Source organism: Rattus norvegicus, chromosome 8, assembly GCF_021556685.1.
Source record: "Rattus norvegicus strain SHRSP/BbbUtx chromosome 8, alternate assembly SHRSP_T2T, whole genome shotgun sequence".
In the NCBI taxonomy this organism is placed as follows: domain Eukaryota; kingdom Metazoa; phylum Chordata; class Mammalia; order Rodentia; family Muridae; genus Rattus; species Rattus norvegicus.
In genome coordinates this window covers 75,692,983-75,712,855 of record NC_141541.1, presented here as the reverse complement: position 1 = coordinate 75,712,855, position 19,873 = coordinate 75,692,983, and the positions used below count along the sequence as shown (strand labels likewise).

Below are 19,873 nucleotides of genomic sequence, written 5' to 3'. Positions count from 1 at the left end.
CTCCACTGTTGTACTGTTCAGGACCCCTGTCTAGGGAATGGTACTGCCCACAATGGGTTAGGTCTTCCTATAGGAATTAACAATCAAGGCAGTTCCCCACAGACATGCTCACAGGCCAATTCAATCTTGGTAATTTCCTAATTGAAGCTGTGTTTTCAGGCGACTCTATCTTGACAGTTGACAGTTAAATGTGGGAACTTGGCAATGACCTAAGTTGGATTCTCAGCACCCACCTGGTATTCGCAACCGTGTGTTAACTACAGTTCTGAAAAATCTGATGCCTTCTTCTGACCTCCATGGGCACAAAGCACTCACATGGTACACATACACCCATGCAGACAAAGTACTCATGCATAAAATAAATCTTTTTTAAAAGTTTAAAACAAAATAAATAAAAATAAATAAATAAAACTGACTTGCACCATCATATAATTTGATCATAGAATGATAGGGCCAGGCTAGTTGAAAGGGATGCTTAGAATCCGCACGGTCCATAGTCCACTGCAGCTGCATGGACCCTACATAGCCCCCAAAACATGGGTGTTCATGTTCAGAGCCACATCTGTCCTCTTCTTCCGCTGTGAGAAGTAATGCAGTATTTTTAAATCTTAAAATCAGTATACACACATGCATGATATTTAGGAATTCAATTAGAATTAATTTAATTAATTAATTCTTCTAATTAGCAATTAGAAGAAAATTGCTTTGACACTTCAGAGTGGTATTTTGGGAAGGAATTTTAAATTATAACATCAGTATTCATTAGCCTGTTTAAGTACAATACCTCCATTCCTGTTGACTTCTAGAAAAAGCTAAGCAGCTGTGTGAGTAGCAACCATTCCGTCGTATAAAGCTTTAAAGTCTTTAGTGTGATTTTTTTTCCTCTATTGTTATATCAATAAAGATGATTTATATTTAAAATAAAGAAAGGCAGGCAGGAATAGGTAAGTTGGGGGAAATTATTTTTGTTATGCCTCTTTTGATATTGTAGTTGGTCTTACCAGAGTGCTTCTAAGTATTTTTAAAGAACAAAAATTTTATTTTACCAATGGGAAGTATTTATAGCAAGCTTGGTAAATGACCTCAGCCAAAAGACAGAATTGTATACTGACATTTTCATGGAGGTAAAGTTAGGTAAGGCTTCCCATAAGGAATTCCTTCCTCCTTCTCTCAGCTTTTATTAACTTCCCAGCTTTTGGTGCTTTCCCTACTGACTGGGATTGACTTCTGCTTTGGTTCTCTCGTGATCAGTTGTTTGTAGATCTCCCTGTTGTCTTTCTGTTATTGATTTCGAGTTTGATCCCATTATGGTCAGAGAATGTGCTGAGGACATTTTCAGGGTCTAGGGTTTTGTTTTGCTTTTCCTTTTAAGCTGTTATTTCATGTGTATGAATGTTTGTCCGCATATAATTACATATCCCATGTTTGCCTGATACTCACAGTGGCCAGAAGAGGGTTCTAGATCCCCTGGAACTAGAAATCCAGACAGTTGTGGGTGCTGGGGAACCAATTCCAGGTTCTCTGCAGGAGTATCAAGTGCTCCTAACCACTGAGCCATCTCTCTAGCCCTCACCTCTTCTCCAATTATTTGTTTGTTTTGAGACAGGTGCTCACTATGTAGCTTTGGCTGGACCGAAACTCACTAGTAGACCTGACTCACAGCTTCTGCCTGCCTCTGCCCAACAAGTGCTAGGATTTAGAGTGTGCCAGCATGCCTGTCTCACTTTATCTTTCTGATACACTCAAGATTTGATGGTTTTCTCTGTAACAGCAGACAGCCATTTCTCTACATTGCTCACTATTGCTTGGTGACCTTGATGGGAAGAAGCAGAAGCCACCAGGCCTGTGACACTAGGGAGAAAGGAAACTATACAGAAATTTACTGTGTTCAATGTTGAAATACAATGGCCCTTTTCCCCATCTGGAATGTCTGGGGCCCACTACTCTTCAGCTGCTGGTGGGGTTGCATCTCCTGTCTAGTTCTTCTCATCCTCTGGAAAGGGTAGGGTTTCAGGAATGGCTTCTGCAAGGTATTCTGGCCTCTCCAGTTCCCTGCTTGGTGTATATGGGGTGTAAAATAAAGTCTAAGACCACATTAGGTCTCCTTTGGTCCTAAGACTCCAATTCTGTCTATCTTTATAGTTTCCAGAACCCTGCTTCCTTTATTTTGATATGTATTTAAGCATGTGTGGGGGTGAGAGGGATGGGGAGGTAAGAAGGCAACTTACCAAAGTCAATTCTTTCCTTCCACCATGTGGGTTCCAGGGATTGAGTTCAAGTCTGAGCCTTGGACGGCATTTGTTTGTTTGTTTGTTTGTTTGTTTGTTTGTTTAAACCATCTACCGTTGAATACCTTTTTAGAGTTCAGTTCTTCCTCAGAGTGGAGAGTGAGCCGGGTCACAGCTTTATGGCTGCTCTCTGTGTCCTCATGGTGTTTGGTAGATCTAATGCGACTGTGTTTCTCCTGATGTGCTCTTTTAGGATTTTGGGGAGTACCAAGAAAGCTACTATTCAGTACAGACCACAGAGGGGGAGCAAATATCCCAGCTGATTGCAGGATACATTGACATCATCCTCAAGAAGGTATGTTGTGTTGAAGAAGACCAAGAAAATCAAGGCTGCTTTGGTGAAAGGCTCAATGACGAAGCCATGTTAAATGGGATCCTTATTTGAACTGTTTGAGTGACAGATTGAGTCTTCGGTATTAAGATTGCTTGTGCATAAGATCTCTGACCCAGAATCCTCTGAGCATGTCTGATTTTGTCATAGCGCGCATATATATATATATATATATATATATATATATATATATATACACACACATATATATATGTATATATATATGTATTATATATATATATATATATATATATATATATATATATATATATATATATATAAATTACTACTAGGTAAGGAGCAGTGGTCTGTGTTCCACTTTGATTTCTGTTGCTGTGATAAACACACTGACCAAAATCAACTAAAGGAAGAAGGTTCATTTGGCTTCCACTTCTATTTGCAGTCTATCCTGCAGGGAAGTATGGGTAAGAAGCCCAGTGGGAACTTGTAAGTGAGGCCCACTTGCTATCCTATATACACAGCATTCCGTCCAACCAGGAAGCTCACAGCTAAGGAAGGAGAGCAGAAACTATGGCGGGAGCTGCTTGATGATTGGTGTGAGCTCATACTCGGCCGTCCCCCTTATGAGGCCCAGCAGATGGGACTACCCGTTGGTGACCTCCTAAGTCAGCCAACAGTGACAGCATTCTCCTACAGGAATACCCACAGGTCACACTGTTCTAGGGAATCCCTTAAGGTGCCTCAAGTTGATAGAGCTAGCTAGGACTGTCTCGTCCTGGTTCTTCAGAGTCTTCTTCTCTGCATAAGATTTTTGCTTTCCCTACTTGGTAGAAACCCAAGGTGGTGAACTAAAGTGTGCCTTGTGGTTTTCATGAGTTTTTGTTCTTACCAAACATAATGACCCCACGTGCCATAGCAGCATATAGGAAATCAGACATTTTAAGGCTTCCCCATACAATCCATTCAAAAGGCATATTCTGCTAGGATATTAATAAATGTGACTGACTTTTTGCTGTGTAAGCAATGGTAAACTCAAGACTTGATCGGTTTGCACATTAAGTCCCAGGTTTCTGCTTTTTATTGGCATCATGCTTTTGTGCTTTATTAACTCTCCAGTGCTCGGAATTCACAGTCAACTTGAGTATGTTGTTTGTGCCCCTTCAAACGTTCTTTTCAGTGGTCCTGTGTAAAGATTTGCTGATGTTCATTGTTGTGTCTGTTTTACCTCCAGAAACAAAGCAAAGATAGATTTGGGCTGGAAGGGGATGAGGAGTCAACTATGTTAGAAGAGTCAGTTTCCCCAAAAAAGTAAGTATCCAGGGTGCTAGGGATCTGCCTCCTCCTGAGGTGACATGCTGATGGGTTAGTCAAGGCTCGCTCTTCGGTCATGGCCCCTAGATGATCTGTGCATGTGGTGCAGCTGTCCTGTGTGGGTGCTGAGCATTTCACGGGGACCCTGTGCAGGGCATGGTGTCCACCTTCATCTTGGAAGCAGTCAGCTTTCCTGGGTCCTGCTCAGCTTCTATGATTAAATTTCATGGATCAGGGTATTACCTTGAAATCTGTAACTTGGCTTCTGTTTGATGCTGTCCTAGGATTTCGGAGGCTGGCGGGTGGTGTGGTGTACATAAAGCACCGACTCCATGCCACACCCTTCTCACACGCCGTGAGAGCAAAGAGACAGGGCTAAGAATGCACTCTTGGAGCTGGAGAGGTGGCTCAGTGAGCACTGGCTGCTTTTCCAGAGGACCTGGGTTCATCATGGCTGGGACATGGCAGCTTTTTACATGGCCTATAACTCAGGTTGCAGGGGACTCGGTCTGGCTTCCACGGGCACCTAATGCAAGTGAGATACTGACACGTACAAGCAAACGCTCATGGCGTATAAAATTACACAAACACTGTTTTTAAAGAAAAAGGGGAAAAAATTACTGACAGGAGCCATGCTAGGGGTCTGTTCATTTGTGCTGGCTTTGAATTTTCTACCTTGACAATCCCATGTAGAAACCAGGAATCACAGTAGCGTCACCTTGTTACATGTGCTTTTGATGATGGCGTCTCAAGTAACACACACGAAACATTGACACATTTTGTCTGCTATTGTACAAATTCTTGTTATTTTAAATTCAAAACTTGGGGCTGAAAAAATAGTTTGGCTGTGAAGAGTGCTTGCTCCTCCCACAGAGAACCAGAGTTTGGTTTCCAGCAAACTAGGCTGCTCACAACCTGGAAACACTGCGTCTCCAGGGGATCTGACTTCCTCTTTCAGGCCTACAGGCACTTGCATATCACATGTACACACACACACACACACACACACACACACACACGAGTAAACATAAAATGAACTCTTTTGATTCTTAGCTCCACTTATTAATGAGAAAATGGATTTAACAAAAAATAAGAAACACCTAGTAAGCACTGCTAGCTGAGAAATCTCCACAGACACCCTTACGTTAGACAGATCTGTGGTATCTGCTCTTGTCTTTGTTTTCATTCTGTGTGACCAGCATGCTCTCATTTGATCCCAACACAGCTCCTATGTTAGAGGAAGGCAGATGTTGCCCCTCAGACCTTGGTTCCCTGTAAGTAAGTACACAGGTTGGAGCTAAACTGACCCCAGCACCCTTCAAGGCTATCATATGCAATGGAGGAGTCTCCTAAGTCCTCGGAATGACTGATGTCCACCAGCTGGGAAGTCTTAAGTCCATGCTTCCCGTCAGAGTGAGATGTTTGTTTGGTAGCATTGTTAGCACTTATGCATCCCACAAGGAGAGCCCAGTAGGTGTGGGAGTGCAGCGTGCCAGGCCCCACTGTCTAGCCTCTCAGACGTCTCTGTTGTTTAGTGTCTCATCACGGACCTATGTCAAGATGAGCAGGACGAGTGGTCCAGGTTGTTGGGTGAGGTGTAAGAAAGCAGCCTCCAGACCTCCTCTCCCTGGTGTCATCGACTCTGAACACCTTTAAAAGGATGTTTTAAATGTATTCTTTACAGTTTTGTTCAGATGTATTATTTCTTTTGCTCGTATTCTCCCCACAACCCCTTCTTACTCCACCTTTCTGGTCCCTGTGAACCTGTATTCCATTTCAAGTCTCTCTCCTACTTTCAGGCCTTTTGAAAATGACCTACTGAATGTGACTAGAGTTGCTTACACGAGCAGGGGTGTGGGGACATAGACAACTTACTGTCTGTACCACCAAAGAAAACCAACTCTCCCGCCCTGAGCAAGCATCAGCTCCAAGGGCTCCACAGCTAGTGGTGGGGTCTCATAAGCTCCACACCATGCGAGAGGCTGAGAGGCTCATTCTTGTGCAGCTGCCGTGCAGTACACGGGCCTCGCAAGTGCAGCAGCCATACAGGTCCAGTAGGCAGCGTTTTACAGCACTCCTCCCATCCGATTGCTGTTTTACACTCTTCCTCTTCTGTTTCCATGATGGTCTCTGAGCCTTGCCCCCAAACAAGGGCTGAGGTGATATAGATGGTCTTTTTAGGTTTGAGTTCTGGGCAGTTGATTATTCTCCACACTCCGAGTGTCAGGACCCACCTCTGCGCACATTTTTGACTCTCTACAGACGTCTGTTGCTCGAGATGCCAATTTGGTTAAAAGGAATGGTCTAAGATTGAGCCTGCCTCTTGGTATAAAAGTCCCCTTTCTTCACCTCTCCTGTATGCCCCAGACCCTCCCTATGGCTTCTCCACTTGGTTCCTGAAAAAGGACTGCCCTATGTCTAGCTCCTTACTTATACATGTGCAAAGTCCTGGTACCTACCACTCATTCTAAAAATCTTAAGAAGGGGTGTGGGTGTGTGTGTGTGTGTGTGTGTGTGTGTGTGTGTAAATCCTAATCTCTGTTGGAATCTTGTGGGAAAGATGCAAGTTTCTCAAGCCACCAGAGATGACAGATGCCCTCAGTGGACTTGAACTTGTGAGACTACATTAGATCTATCACTGCCTAGAATGGAAGCCTGTTGGATAATGTTCTTTCCATATGATTGAACAAGTGGTACGCAGGCTATCTTAACCTTCCTTCAAACTGTCATTGTGATAGGACTGTCATTTGTTCTGTCCTAAGAGCAAATGAATTGTATAATTCCAGGACACTACCAATGGAGACCCTGACCCTGGTCCTGACTGGATTCACCTGAAGTGCCCCCACTTAGCAGCTCTGTGTCGCTCTTCACTCCATGCCCACCGTGTGTGCTTTTTAAGTGACCTCCCCAATCTAGGGCAGTGCACATTGTCGACATCTTCCCACTGTACTGTACTGCGCACGAGTGTCTGCCTCCCACTGACCAACCATCTCTTTCACAGATCTACCATCTTGCAGCAGCAGTTCAACCGCACTGGGAAGGCAGAGCATGGCTCGGTGGCACTGCCAGCTGTCATGCGCTCTGGCTCCAGTGGGCCCGAGACTTTCAATGTTGGCAGCATGCCGTCCCCCCAGCAGCAAGTCATGGTCGGACAGATGCACCGAGGACACATGCCTCCGCTGGTGAGACTTCCTGATCACTTGTCTGTTAACCCCTGGTCCCCTAGAGATGGTGACAGGTTCTATGTGGGAACCGTCTGCCTCCCATCTGAGCCACAAGTCATCAATGAATGGTGTATCCCTATAATTTGACTAATTGCTCCTTTCTAGACTCAATGGCCAGAGAGTGAGGGACCCTGTATTTAGTTACATTTCTCATTGCAATTACAAAATACCGACAAAAGCAACGTATAAGAAGAAGTATATGTTTCGGCTCACACACTGAGAGGACGCTCCATGGTGACAAAGAAGAGGTGGGCAAGAGTGTGAGGCAGCTGATCACGCTGGGCATCACGTTAGGAAGCAGAGGGATGAATGCTGACGCTCAGCCTTCATTTTAACGTAGTCCAAGATCCCAACCTGTGGAATAGTCCCCCCTCATTAGAGTGGCTCTTTCCACTTCAATTAACCCAGGCCAGGAATTGGTCTTCCCTCACAGACCTGCCCAGAGGCTGGTTTCCAAGGTGATTCTCTACTCAAGTTGCCAATAGAAATTAACTACCACGAACCTCTTTATGCTGTAGAAACAGACCCCAGTGCCCCTACAGCAGCTTCAAGCTGACTAGCCCTAATACCCTCATAAAAAGGGGGAAATGGGCCAGTCATCTGTGAGCTGCCTTTGTAAACTAGTCTTGTCGAACCCTTTCTAATTCTTCTGATTCAGTACTGTTCAGGCCTGCCTTGAGCCCTCGCTATCGGGCTAGTTTTGAGAACTCAAGAATTATCAAAGTCGGGATTTCATTCAACTGTAAAAGAGCATGTTGTCTCTAAGTTTGGGCAGAGTCCTGGAGTATGGTCAAGAGTCCTTATTAAATGCCATCTGTGTTCTGTGCATGAGATCTTTTATCCACAGTACTCAGATCAACTGTATCCCCTGAACTCCCCTGTGAAGCCACTCGTCAGCCTCCTTGTCTGCTAATTAAGCTCTCTATACCCTTCTGATTATGAGCCCTTCACTGCAATCACCTTCGCTTTGTGTCCTATTAATATAATGTGCTATTTCTAGCCCTCAGGTTGAAATGGGAGCCAGTTCAGGTGCGTAATGAGATGTGCTCTTGACTGAGAAGGTTTAGTTTTGTTCTGTTATGCGAGGAGGCCCCATCAGTCCCCAGATTCTGCTCACCACCTGTGTTCATCTGCCTTCGCAGACTTCGGCACAGCAAGCCCTTATGGGGACCATCAACACAAGCATGCACGCTGTCCAGCAGGCTCAGGATGACCTCAGTGAGCTCGACTCACTGCCACCTCTCGGCCAAGATATGGTAAATATCCATCCGTGTGTCTGATCCTGTGTTTCTGCCGGACGAAGCTGTTTCCAGCTAGCTGACAAAAGAAATCTATGTGTTTTGATGTGGGTTAGGTCTTTGATTCTCTATTGCACTCACAGAGAAGGAGAACTGCTGTGCTGGGGAGTCAGACCCTGGAGCCAGCTGATCCTAGCTCCTCTATTCACTACTGTAGGAATCTGGGCGTCTTACCCCCTCAAGCCTTTCCCCTGTCATCTGCAAACAAGGCTGATGGGAAGGAGTGATGATCTAATTCTTAGCATGAGCATCTAATAAGAGTTCAACTCAGGTAGCTGGCTTGTCATTTTAAACACTGCCAGCAGCTCCCAGATTTCAATACACAATGGGACCTCATGGGTGGCTTGTTAAAACTTATCTCTGGGCCCTAGCCATTATCTTCAATTGTGCTGTTCTTAGCATGTGTTTTTGATCTAGTGGGTATGGGAGTGGGGGTGTCTTGGAATATGTGTTTGCAACACATTCCCAGAGGTGCTGATGCTACTGTCTGGGTATTTTGTGTTTTGTGGACACCAGGCTTACAGCAGGGTGAGGTAATGAGCTCCAAGGCCCTCTGGTAGCTTCTGCTGCAGCAGCCGAGAATCAGTTCATGTCTCCTACTTCAGGTTGTGGTCTGCAGGACAGCAGCACTGATATCCAGATTCTTAGGAGAGAAGCAGGAATCACAGGTCACAGCAGCTGTCCCTGTGATTTGTAGGCATTGCTAAACTTTGAAAAGCACCAGCTAACAAGCTTGCTCCCCACCACCACCACCACTGCCTTCTCCTACCCTCTCCTTCTTCCTCTGCATGCATCTAAGCCACCTGCAGAGCAGCACAGATCTCGGGTTACACAAATTAGCCTCTGTGGGCAGGCCTGGGCCTCAGCAGGGGTTTGTCTGGTTTTTGTTTTCCTCTTCATATCTATCTAGATAATTTCATATCAAGATCTAGATGTAGATATCTAAAGATACAGAGATAGTTTTTTTTTTAACTTTACATTCTATTCGAATCTTCCCTGTCCCTCCTCTCCTCCAAGTCCTTCCCTCTCACCTCCCCTACCTACCCCCCATCCTCAGAATAAGGGAAGCCTCCCATGGGTGTCCACCTGCCTTGGCATATCAAGTTACAGTAGGACTAGGAGCGTCTTCTATTATGGCTAGGCAAGGCAGGCGGCTCAGTTGTGGGGAAGGGATCCAAAGGCAGGTGACAGAGACAGCTGCTGCTGTTGGGGGTTCCACACGAAGACTGAGATACACAATTGTGACATACGTGCAGAGGCCCTAGGTCCATCCCACAGATGCTCTCTGTTTGGTGATTCAGTCTCTGGGCTCCTGTGGGCTCAGGTTAGTTGATTCTGTATGTTTTCTTGTGGTGTCCTTGACCTCTCTTGATCCTTCACACCACCCCCTCCGTAAAATTCCCCAAGCCCTGTCTAAAGTTTGACTGTGGGTCTCTGCATCTGTTTCCACCAGTTGCTGCGTGAAGCCTCTCAGATGACAGTAATGCTGGGCACCTACCTGCGAGTATAGCAGAATTTCATTAATGGTGTTTGGGTGGGCTCTCTCTCTCACGGCATGGGTCTCAAGCTGGACCAGTTCCTGGTTGGTCACTCCCTCAACTTCTCCATCTTTACCCCTGCACATCTTGTAGGCAGGACAAATTGTGGGTGTAGGGTTTTGTGGCTGGATTGATGTCACAGTCCCTTCATTGGAAGTCTTACAAGTTACAAGAGATGGCTGGTTCAGGATCCGTCCCCTCCATTGCTAGGAGTCTTAGCCTAGGACCACCCTTACAGATTCCTAGGAGTTTCCATTGTTCTGGGTTGTCCCAGAGCTGCCTCCTCACCAATGCTAGTTCTCTCTTCCTATATCCTCTCCCTCATCCTCCCTCCATTTGACCACCTGTTCCCATCCCCACCCTTCCCCCACTTCAATTCCCACCCTCCATCCACCCCTAATGTCTATTCCACTCCCCCTTCTCAGTGAGATTCAAATGCTCCCCTCCCCCCCACCCCACCCTCCTTGTCACTTCATTTCTTTGGATCTGTGGACTGTAGCATGGTTATCCTGTACTTTATGGCTAAGTGGGTATATACCATGTTCCGGGGTGCAGTCACAGCAAACAAACAAAAAACAAAAAACCAACGTTACTATAAGATAGACATTGCAGGGCTAGAACCAAGATGCATTCTGTAGCCTCGACTCATTAAGCAGGAACAGCATCAAAGCTGTCCCTGAATTCTGTTTCCCTCTCTATACTGCTATGTGTGGAGGTTGTTACTGTCCTAGGTACCATTTCTCTCAAGTCCCTGAATTCTGTATATATTTTGCTCAGGGAACTCCAGAGCGGGAATAAATAAGTGGGCTTCCCTATACAGAATACTTGGGAGATAAAATATGAGGAGGTGACTGTCCCAGTTCACCGGTTCTTGAAGATAGGATGCAGTGAAAGAATAAGTGACAGCCTGAGCCTAGAGCAGTGTCTTACCTGCAAGTCATCATTATCAGTGTGAGTGCTAGCAGGCACATCCAAACTTTTGACACAAGCGAGTTATAAAACAATAATTGATAAATAAGTCACACATACAAATCTCATAATGTTTTAGATAAATTTACGTTTTCGTATTGGGCTATCATCAGTCACTTGTAGCCAACAGTCTTCGGGTTGGACATGTCTGATGGGTTGAAACAAAATATAAGAGCTAGAAATGTCTTTTGAGTTTCTGTAGTCGGAGAAAGGTAAGGCCCAGGACCTGGGTAATAATTTGCCATTGTCCTGTCACCTTATAGAGATAAAGCAGGCACAGAGCCTTAGCCCATCTTCCCAGGTGTACTGGGAAAAAAATACCACCTGCATATGGCTGTGATATTTGATTTTCTTCATGATAGTTCAAGTCATGTCAATTGGGAAAACTTCAGTGTTGGTCACAAACCCTTGTGAGCTGACCCGCCCAAAGCTCTAACTCTATTCCCTAAGAAAGCAAAGTAGAAATTACTACCAAGTGGTAATGTTAGTCTAAGTACAAAGTTATGAGTTTATTAACATATCCTAATTATAGATAATACTGTTTCACTGTGGAATTTTCCTGCATATATATATATCCTTTTATCATATTTACCCCCACTGGCCCTCCATTCGCCCCCAATTCCTGTTGCGCCCATTCATTGCTTGGTCATCTTATGTGTTGTTGTTATTGTTGTATGAATTAGTGAGCCTAATCAGGGTTACCCATGGGAGCAGGGGTTATAGAAGAGCTCCTTATTGGTAGCAACCACCAAAGAAAATATCTCTCCTCTCCCAGCAACCATTATCTGCCTGTCATTCCTCAGCATGGGGCAAGGCCTTGTGAGTCTTTGTAGCCTCCCTGGTGGACCCAGTCTTGTACAAAGCTATTTCAAGGATTCTCGCTGCTGAAAGTCCCAAGAGGGTCATGGTCATGTCGTGCCCAGAGGACAGCATACTACAGCACTCTATTTCTCTTGCTTTTCTATTGCTGTGACCCCATGGCCAAAGGAATTTATAAAAAGAAACATTTAAATAGACTTATAGTTTCAGAGAGTTAGAGTCCATGATGCCGGAATGACTGCATGGTACAGGAACAGCTGAAACTCCATCTTGAGCTGCAAGCAGGAGGTAGAGAGAGGCTCTTCGGGTCTTCTGAAACCTCAAAGCCCTCCTCCAACAAAGGGAGACCTTCTAACCCTTCTTCAAACAGTTTCTACTAACTGAGGATTGGGTATTCAAACATACGAACCTGTGGGGGACATTCTCGTGCAAACCACCATAGCACTCCTCTCTCCAGCTTTTACAGTTTTTCCTCCCCCTCTTCTGTGATGTTCCCTGGATCTTAGAGAAAGTGATATAGGTAATCTTTGTTTCTTTCTCAGGTGCCTTATCTAGATATAGCCATATCGAATTATTTTTCCTAAGCATTATAAACATTTTTCAATTGCAGTATAAGATACAGAGAAAGTATCCTTTTCAACATCTCTACACACACAAGAAAGCCTGTCCAGGATATTCTTTACGATGACTTGGGCATATATTCAATGCTGGCCTAGGAAGGAGAGTGGAGCCAAGTGCTGGTCTCATTGTATGGCTTAACTTCCCTGGTCTCCAGGGTAATGCAGGGCTGTGACTGTGTTGTTTCATTGTCTGGCTTTACAGGCATCTAGGGTATGGGTTCAGAACAAAGTGGATGAATCCAAGCATGAAATCCACTCTCAAGTCGATGCTATCACAGCTGGCACAGCCTCGGTTGTCAACCTCACAGCTGGTAAGTCCCTGAGTCATTTGTGCTGGGTGTGTGTATGTGTGTGTGTGTGTGTGTGTGTGTGTGTATGTGTGTGTGAGAGTGTGTGTATGTGTGTGTGAGTGTGTGCGTGTGTGTGTATGTGTGTGTGAGAGTGTGTGTGTGTATGTGTGTGTGTATGTGTGTGTGAGAGTGTGTATGTGTGTGTGTGAGAGTGTGTGTGTATGTGTGTGTGTGAGAGTGTGTGTGTGTGTGTGAGAGTGTGTGTGAGTGTATGTGTGTGTGAGAGTGTTTGTGTGTATGTGTGTGTATGTGTGTGTGAGAGTGTGTATGTGTGTGTATGTGTGTGTTTGTGTATGTGTGTGTGAGAGTGTGTGTGTATGTGTGTGTGTGTGTATGTGTGTGTGCGCGTGCGTGCGCGTGTTCATTCTTTCATTGAAGCAACTGAGAAAACAGGCTAATTTGGGATATCTGCCCTGCTGTAAGCATTTGCTTGAAATGATCTAAGATGAATGTAAGAAGGATCTCATTCCTGCTTGTTGATGTCAGGTATCATTAATCAGGACTTAGTTATTGTGTCTTACTGCCCACCAGCATGTGAGCATACTTGAAAGTCTCTGAGGGCAGTGTGTCCTTTGGAGAGTGTACAGTCTAGAAAGGGTCTGGAGGTGTCAAGCATCATCCTTTGCCTCTCGGTCCAGTAGTTGTGTCTTCTGGGGTGGCCTGACTACCAGCCTCAGCTCGTCGGGTGAGAGCCAGGAAATACCCGGGCTTTTGTCTGCGGTGTCTGGTGTTCTCAGGAGCAGAGTGACCCCTGGAGTGGGGTCACGGGATGCAGGCTCATGCTTCGGAATCTGAGCTGTGTATATTTGTGTGTGGAGGTCAGAGAACAACTTCAGAAGTCCTTTTTGTGTTGAGATTGGTATCTCCTTGGCCTGAAACTCTGCAAGTAGTCGGGACCAGCTGACCAGCTGACCAGCAGGCCCAGGGCTCTGTCCCTACTCTACCAGCGTTGGGATTACAAGGTTTTGGGTTTTTTTGTTTTTGTTTTTGTTTGTTTTGTTTTTGTTTTTGTTTTTTTTTTTTTTTTTTTTTTGAGCTGAGGACCGAATCCAGGGCCTTGGGCTTGCTAGGCAAGTGCTCTACCACTGAGCTAAATCCCCAACCCCTGGGATTACAAGTTTATACCATCATGACTTTTTTTTTTTTTTTTAAATGTGGGTTCCAGGGATTGAACTTGGGTCTTTGTATTTGCAAGGAAAATGCTTTGCATTGTTGTTTAGTTCTTAGTTACATTACATCAGAGTGAAGTGCACATGTGGAGAACGGAGGATGAGTTTCAGGAGTTAGACCGCTCCTTTCACTTACCAGTACGCTGTGCAGAACTTGTCAAGCACCTTTACGCACTGAGCCATCTTACTGGCCACTACTTTGAATTTTTTTTTAATACATATATTTTTTGAAAATCTCATATCAGAGCATACCATATTTTTATCATTTCCAACCCTACCCCTAACTCCAATTCGTTCTAGTCCCCTCAAATTCAAGACCTTTGCTTTGGAATTCTAAAGGAGCCTTGTTCACTGTTTCAGTATGTGAGACCTCCAGGTGAGAGGAGCTTATTGAAGACCTTGGAGTCAGGGTGATGTCCATTTCACTGAGCTCCTCAGAGTTCTTTATTTGATACCTGCATGATGGTGGGGCATGGGCCCCTGCCAGTGGGAGTTTTGAGAAAGTTTCATCAGGCCTGCGTACCTCCTGCCAAGCTAGACCCTCCTCGTCTGTCACCACTCTCCTTTGGTCTTGGTCTCAGGTGACCCCGCAGACACTGACTACACAGCCGTGGGCTGTGCAATCACTACAATTTCTTCCAACCTGACCGAAATGTCCAAGGGGGTCAAGTTGCTGGCAGCCCTCATGGACGATGACGTGGGCAGTGGGGAGGACCTTCTCAGAGCTGCCAGGACCCTCGCCGGGGCTGTGTCTGATTTACTGAAGGCTGTGCAGCCTACTTCTGGAGAGGTGAGCCCAAAGATACTTAGTTACCTCAGATGAGACATGTATCCTTTCGGTTCTGTGTAGCTCTGGCTTCCTGAAAAGTTCCTACTATTCTGAGAAGATACCACAGGGTAGTAGCGAGAGTTATTGAAATGGGTCAGGGGTGGGAAGGGGATGCTCCGAGTAGAAAACCATTCTGACTGAACACAAAAGGCATACCTACAGGTTTGCAACTGACCCTCTGAATAAACCAGCTTTGTTCTAATTGTTCAAGACCCATTCCATTCATTGGAAATTTCACGCACATCCACCTGTTACTGGATGATGAGAGTTTCCCTTGCATCTCACCAGGATATATTTTTATAATCTCCTATCTGGCATACAACTGGAGGTCTTCATCTGTGTGGAGGAGGAGCTGTTCTGTTGGATTCCTCAGTAGACTGATATGTGGTGAGACGTGGGAAGAAATTCATTTTCCTTCCAACCAGATCGTGTTCTCTGTTTGTAGCCTCGACAGACTGTTTTGACTGCTGCGGGAAGCATCGGCCAAGCCAGTGGAGATCTCCTGAGACAGATCGGAGAGAACGAGACGGACGAGAGATTCCAAGTAAGACATCTTCGGCTCCCCAGTCTTGGAAACGTGTCTGAGGGAGGAGTCTGACCTCACAGGAAGGGTGTATCACAAGCCCGGTCTTCCTAGGGTTGTTGAGAGTAAGATCCAAGGAAAGGATTTGAGTAGGGAGGTCTTTCAGTGTCAATTAAATGTATCTATTTTTAATGGAAAAAAACAGGTCACTGATATTATGTATCATCCTCCAAAACCCTTAGCCTTTCTGCTTGTTCACCAGTTTCTTGGACATTTTATAAATGTAAAAGTAGATACAGTAATTGTAAATCCCTTCGTATTTGCCACCCAACCTCCGTACTCACCATTCTCAGCAAGTCTTGTTTTATTTTGTGGGGAGTAGCTTTCAGTGGATTCTCTCTTTCTGTTGTCTGTGTGTGTGTGTGTGAGTGTGTGTGTGTGTGTGTGTGTGTGTGTGTGTATGTGTGAGTGTGTGTGTGTGTGTGCGTGTGTGCGTGTGTTGGGGTGTTGGTGTGCTTGCGTGTATGAGCACGTGTGTGTGGACACCTGAGATCAGCCTCTGATGTCATTTCTCAGGATGCCGTCCATCCTGTTTTGGGTTTTGAGAATTTGGGGGTTGTTGCTTGAGGCAGGCTGACTGGAAGTCAAGCCCGAGAAATGTGCGTCTCTCGGCTTCCCCCGTACTGCAGTTACAAGCGTACACAGCTGTGCACGCTGAGCTGTATCTCCAGCCCTGGCCTTTATTTTTTAGAAGTATTTTCTGTATTACTGCTTTTCTTTAAGTAGGATCTACATATCTAACTCAGGCTAGTCCTACACGCACTGGATGCCCAAGCTCAGATCTTGCCGTGTATGAAGGCCGAGGGTTTGGGACCCCGACTGAGAAGTCATTTTGTGATCCTGAGTTTCCAATACCAGAGGCTTACACTGCGTGTCCCCTGCTGAGCAGCTGTTGCTACTGTTTGCAGCTGGCTTGATTCACTGCCAGTTTCGCCACATTGAAGCTCGGACAGAATCTCAGCTTGTCTGCCTCTCCTGACCCCACAGTCAAAGTGTTAAAGACTAAGGCTGTAGGCCGGGGTGCACTCTGCTCATATACTTGGGGCCAGGAACCCTTACTCTTCTTTTAAAGTCTCTGATTTTGCAGGTAATACATAAGTCCATCCTGATGAGAGTTTTAAATTTCTAAGCTATGCTCTCTGAAGGATTCCCTTATCCAAATTATCGAATTCATTGTATGATGATTCAGTTGAATTTCACTACACTTTATTTTCTTACTCTTTATTTCTTTTCTTTTTGTTTATTATGCAAATATGTGTATCTCTGTGAGCACACAAGTGTACGAGGGTACCCTCAGGAGGCCAGAAGAAGGTATCAGATCCCCTGGAGGTAGAGTTCCAGTCAATTTTGAGCCACCCAAAACGCATGGTGGGAACTGAACTCAGGCCCTCTGCGACAGCCACAGCAATCTGAACGGCTGCGCTGTTTTTCAGCCCCTTTTTCTTCCGTCTTTGCAGTGTGTTCTCAGGTAGCATGAGCTCGCTGCAGCCTCACTCTGTACCTGAGGGTCACCTTGTACTTCTGTTCACCCTGCCCTCTTCTCCTACATGCCGTCATTATGTGTGTGTTCCACTAGCTCTGAGCAGGTTGTCTTGGGAGCCGATCACAAATCTCCATGTGGACTAGGTACTCCACTAACTGAGCTGTGTCCCCAGCCCTGGCCTTTACTTTAAAGAAAACGTTCTCTAAATTACTGTATCCTAATGCGATATGTAGCTCTGTGTGAAACACTGATTCCGAGATCAGAAATCACAAAATTTCAAATGTACAAGAGCTGACATCACATACACCACCAAATTCAGGGAAGAAAAAAACTTCTTTAAAAAAAGATTTGTTTTTTTAAAAGTTTGTTCAAGCTCTCTGTCTTCATGCACCACTGTACAGAGAGGGCATAGATCCCATTACAGATGCTGTGAACTATTATGTGGCTGCTGGAATTGAGCTCAGCTCTGGAAGAGCAGCCAGTGTTCTTAAGCGCTGAGCCATCTCTCTGACCTGAAAAAAAAATAGACATTTTTTTTAATATTTATTTATTTATGTATACATCATACAGCTTTCTGTCTGCATGTGTGCCTGCAGGCCAGAAGATGACCCCAGATCTCATTACAGATGGTTGTGAGCCACCATGTGGTTGCTGGGAATTGAACTCAGGACCTCTGGAAGAGCAGTCAGTGCTCTTAACCGCTGAGCCATCTCTCTAGCCCAATAGACATCTTTTTATCAACTGCTTGATACCCTAAATACATCCTTCCCACAATGCAAGAGGATTTTTTTTTTTTTGCTACTTCACCTTTAACCACCTCTTAATTAGTCAGTGGCATCATCATATTTTCTAGAAAGGGATCAAACATCTTCCCCTCCCTTGGCTTCCCCTGGCATTCTGGTGGCCATTTTGCATGACACTTATCTTAATTAGGGTTACTATTGCTATAACAACATACCATGACCAAAGCAACCCGGGAAAAGAAGGATTTATTTGGCTTATGCATTCACACTGTAGTCTGTCTTTGAAAAAAGCCAGGACAGGAACTCAGACAGAGCAGGAACCTGGAGGCAGGAGCTGATGCAGAGGCCATGGAGGGGTGCTGTTTACCAGCTTTCTCTGTTGCCTTGCTTTTCTTATAGAACCCAGGATCACCAATCAAGGGATAACATCACCCACCATCATCACCCTCCCTCATCAATTAGTAATTAAGAAGATGTCTTAGAGCTGGATCTGATGGAGGTGTTTTCTCAATTGAGGTTCCCTCCTTTCAGATGACAAGTTGACATAAAATTAGCCAGGATTCCATTTACTCTAGAATTACAGGGACAGGATGTGTCCCATAGACTAAATCATGATTGTGTGTGTGAAAGAGAAAAGTACACTTTCATCCATAGAGGTATCTATGTCTCCTTCCTGTCTCTCTACTTATGGTTCAAGAACTACAAGACCCATTCACATCCTGAGGTTCAGTAAGATGTCCGTGCACAGTATAGCCTGGGTGTCAGTCATGGCTTCTTGGAAGTCATTTCTATACCTGTATTTTCCAGAACTGCTTCACTATGTGCAGAGTTCACTGCAGACCACATAACGCACCCCAGTGACCCCTGCTTTTGTCTCCATCCTGAGTCCTTTCCAGATCTCCATATTGTCATTGTGCTGGCCTTGCATTCTATATTGTAATTCTCCTAGCGAATAACTCTTGGGAATTTGGTCTCTATTAGATTCAGCTGCTGTTGCTGGGCTTCATTATCCCTAAGTACTCGATTTACTTTGCTCAGAAGTATTGCATTTGCGGGGCTGGGGAGATGGTTCAGTCGGTAACGAACTTGCCCCCAAAGCATGCGGACCTGAGTTGAATCCGGTGTTCACGTCTGCAGCTGTGCACACATAGTAGTATGTGTTTGTAAAGTCAGGGCTGGGAAGACAGAGTCAGGAGGATTCCCTGGGACTCATAGGCCAGCCGAGTTGGCACACGTATGGTCAGTCAGAGATTCTGACTGAAAACCAAGATAGACAGCTCCTGAGGAACAGCACCTGAGCTTGTACATGGTCTCCCTACTGCGGTTCACACCCAAAAGCATAGAGGGTGATGGAGGCAATGCTCTGGATTCCCACAAGGCGTGTGACGGGCCCTTGCAGTTTTCTGAAGCTCTGCTTCCTGTTTGTTTCTCTTTGGCCGTGCCAGGGAGGCAGTTTCGTTCAGAGACCATGTGGGATGTTTCAGAGAGTGGGGTGTGTGGACAAGGACTCGTGTGGTAGGACAGTCCTCCCCAGCCTCCCTCCTGCAGTCATGGGGCCACCTGGCAAGGGATTTCTGCTCGGTTTTTCTGAGTCTTGATTCCCATGGTGGAGCTTCTCTTGGGTTCTCAATGTACTGCATGTTCCCAGAGCTGACAAGGATTTATTTCACACAAGTTCCACAATAGTGGGCTTATTGAAAAGTTTGACAAAGACTGCCCAGCAGCTATAACTTCGGTATCCCGTTCTTTTCCTGACTATATTTGGGCAAGATTAATAGAAAGAGAATTTCTTTCAGTGCCTTGAACAAAGTCCTTTGTGACAATTGTGGTTGTGGGTGACCCCAGTCTCAGTCCCTCTGTGAAGGAATGTTCTGGTCAGCTTCAGAAAGTTATGTTTAAAAATCTTGTTAATAATTTGTGACATCCAAATTGCTTTTAACCTGAATTGAGAGGCAAATGTCCAAGATCCATGGGGGGGGGGGGGGGCATGTTGGGAACAATTCCTGGCAATTGTGCAGCAGACAAGTATAACTTGACTTCTAAAATCTTCACGTTCCGGTCCCCACCTCCGAAAAAAAAAAGCTTCACATTCCACAGCTTTTTCTTGGACACCTGGGTACTGTCATAGACCCATGAAAGCCACAGTAAATGGTTCCTTTAAGGGTACTTGGTTTTGTCTATTTTAAAATCAAGGTCTTTATTTTATTCCATTTGTGCATGTGTACCCGTGTGTGTGTGTATGTGTGTGTGTATGTGTCCATGCTTACCACTTCACCACTGCATACATGTGGCGGTCAGAGATAACTTGGGGAGTCCATTCTCTTCTCCAACCGTGTGGACAAGCTCTAGTCATGAGG

General features: G+C 45.3%; 1 protein-coding gene across 10 annotated transcripts in view; it reads left to right on the top strand.

Moving 5' to 3' along the window:
• Tln2 (talin 2) overlaps positions 1 to 19,873 on the top strand; it is a 420,559-nt gene that overhangs the window by 271,330 nt on the left and 129,356 nt on the right. For all 10 annotated transcript variants that reach the window (NM_001419941.1, XM_087562128.1, XM_087562134.1 and 7 more), the window contains 7 exon segments: positions 2,482 to 2,583; positions 3,812 to 3,888; positions 6,893 to 7,073; positions 8,258 to 8,371; positions 12,562 to 12,670; positions 14,460 to 14,668; positions 15,153 to 15,251. In NM_001419941.1, the coding sequence (NP_001406870.1) occupies positions 2,482 to 2,583; positions 3,812 to 3,888; positions 6,893 to 7,073; positions 8,258 to 8,371; positions 12,562 to 12,670; positions 14,460 to 14,668; positions 15,153 to 15,251 (891 nt within the window).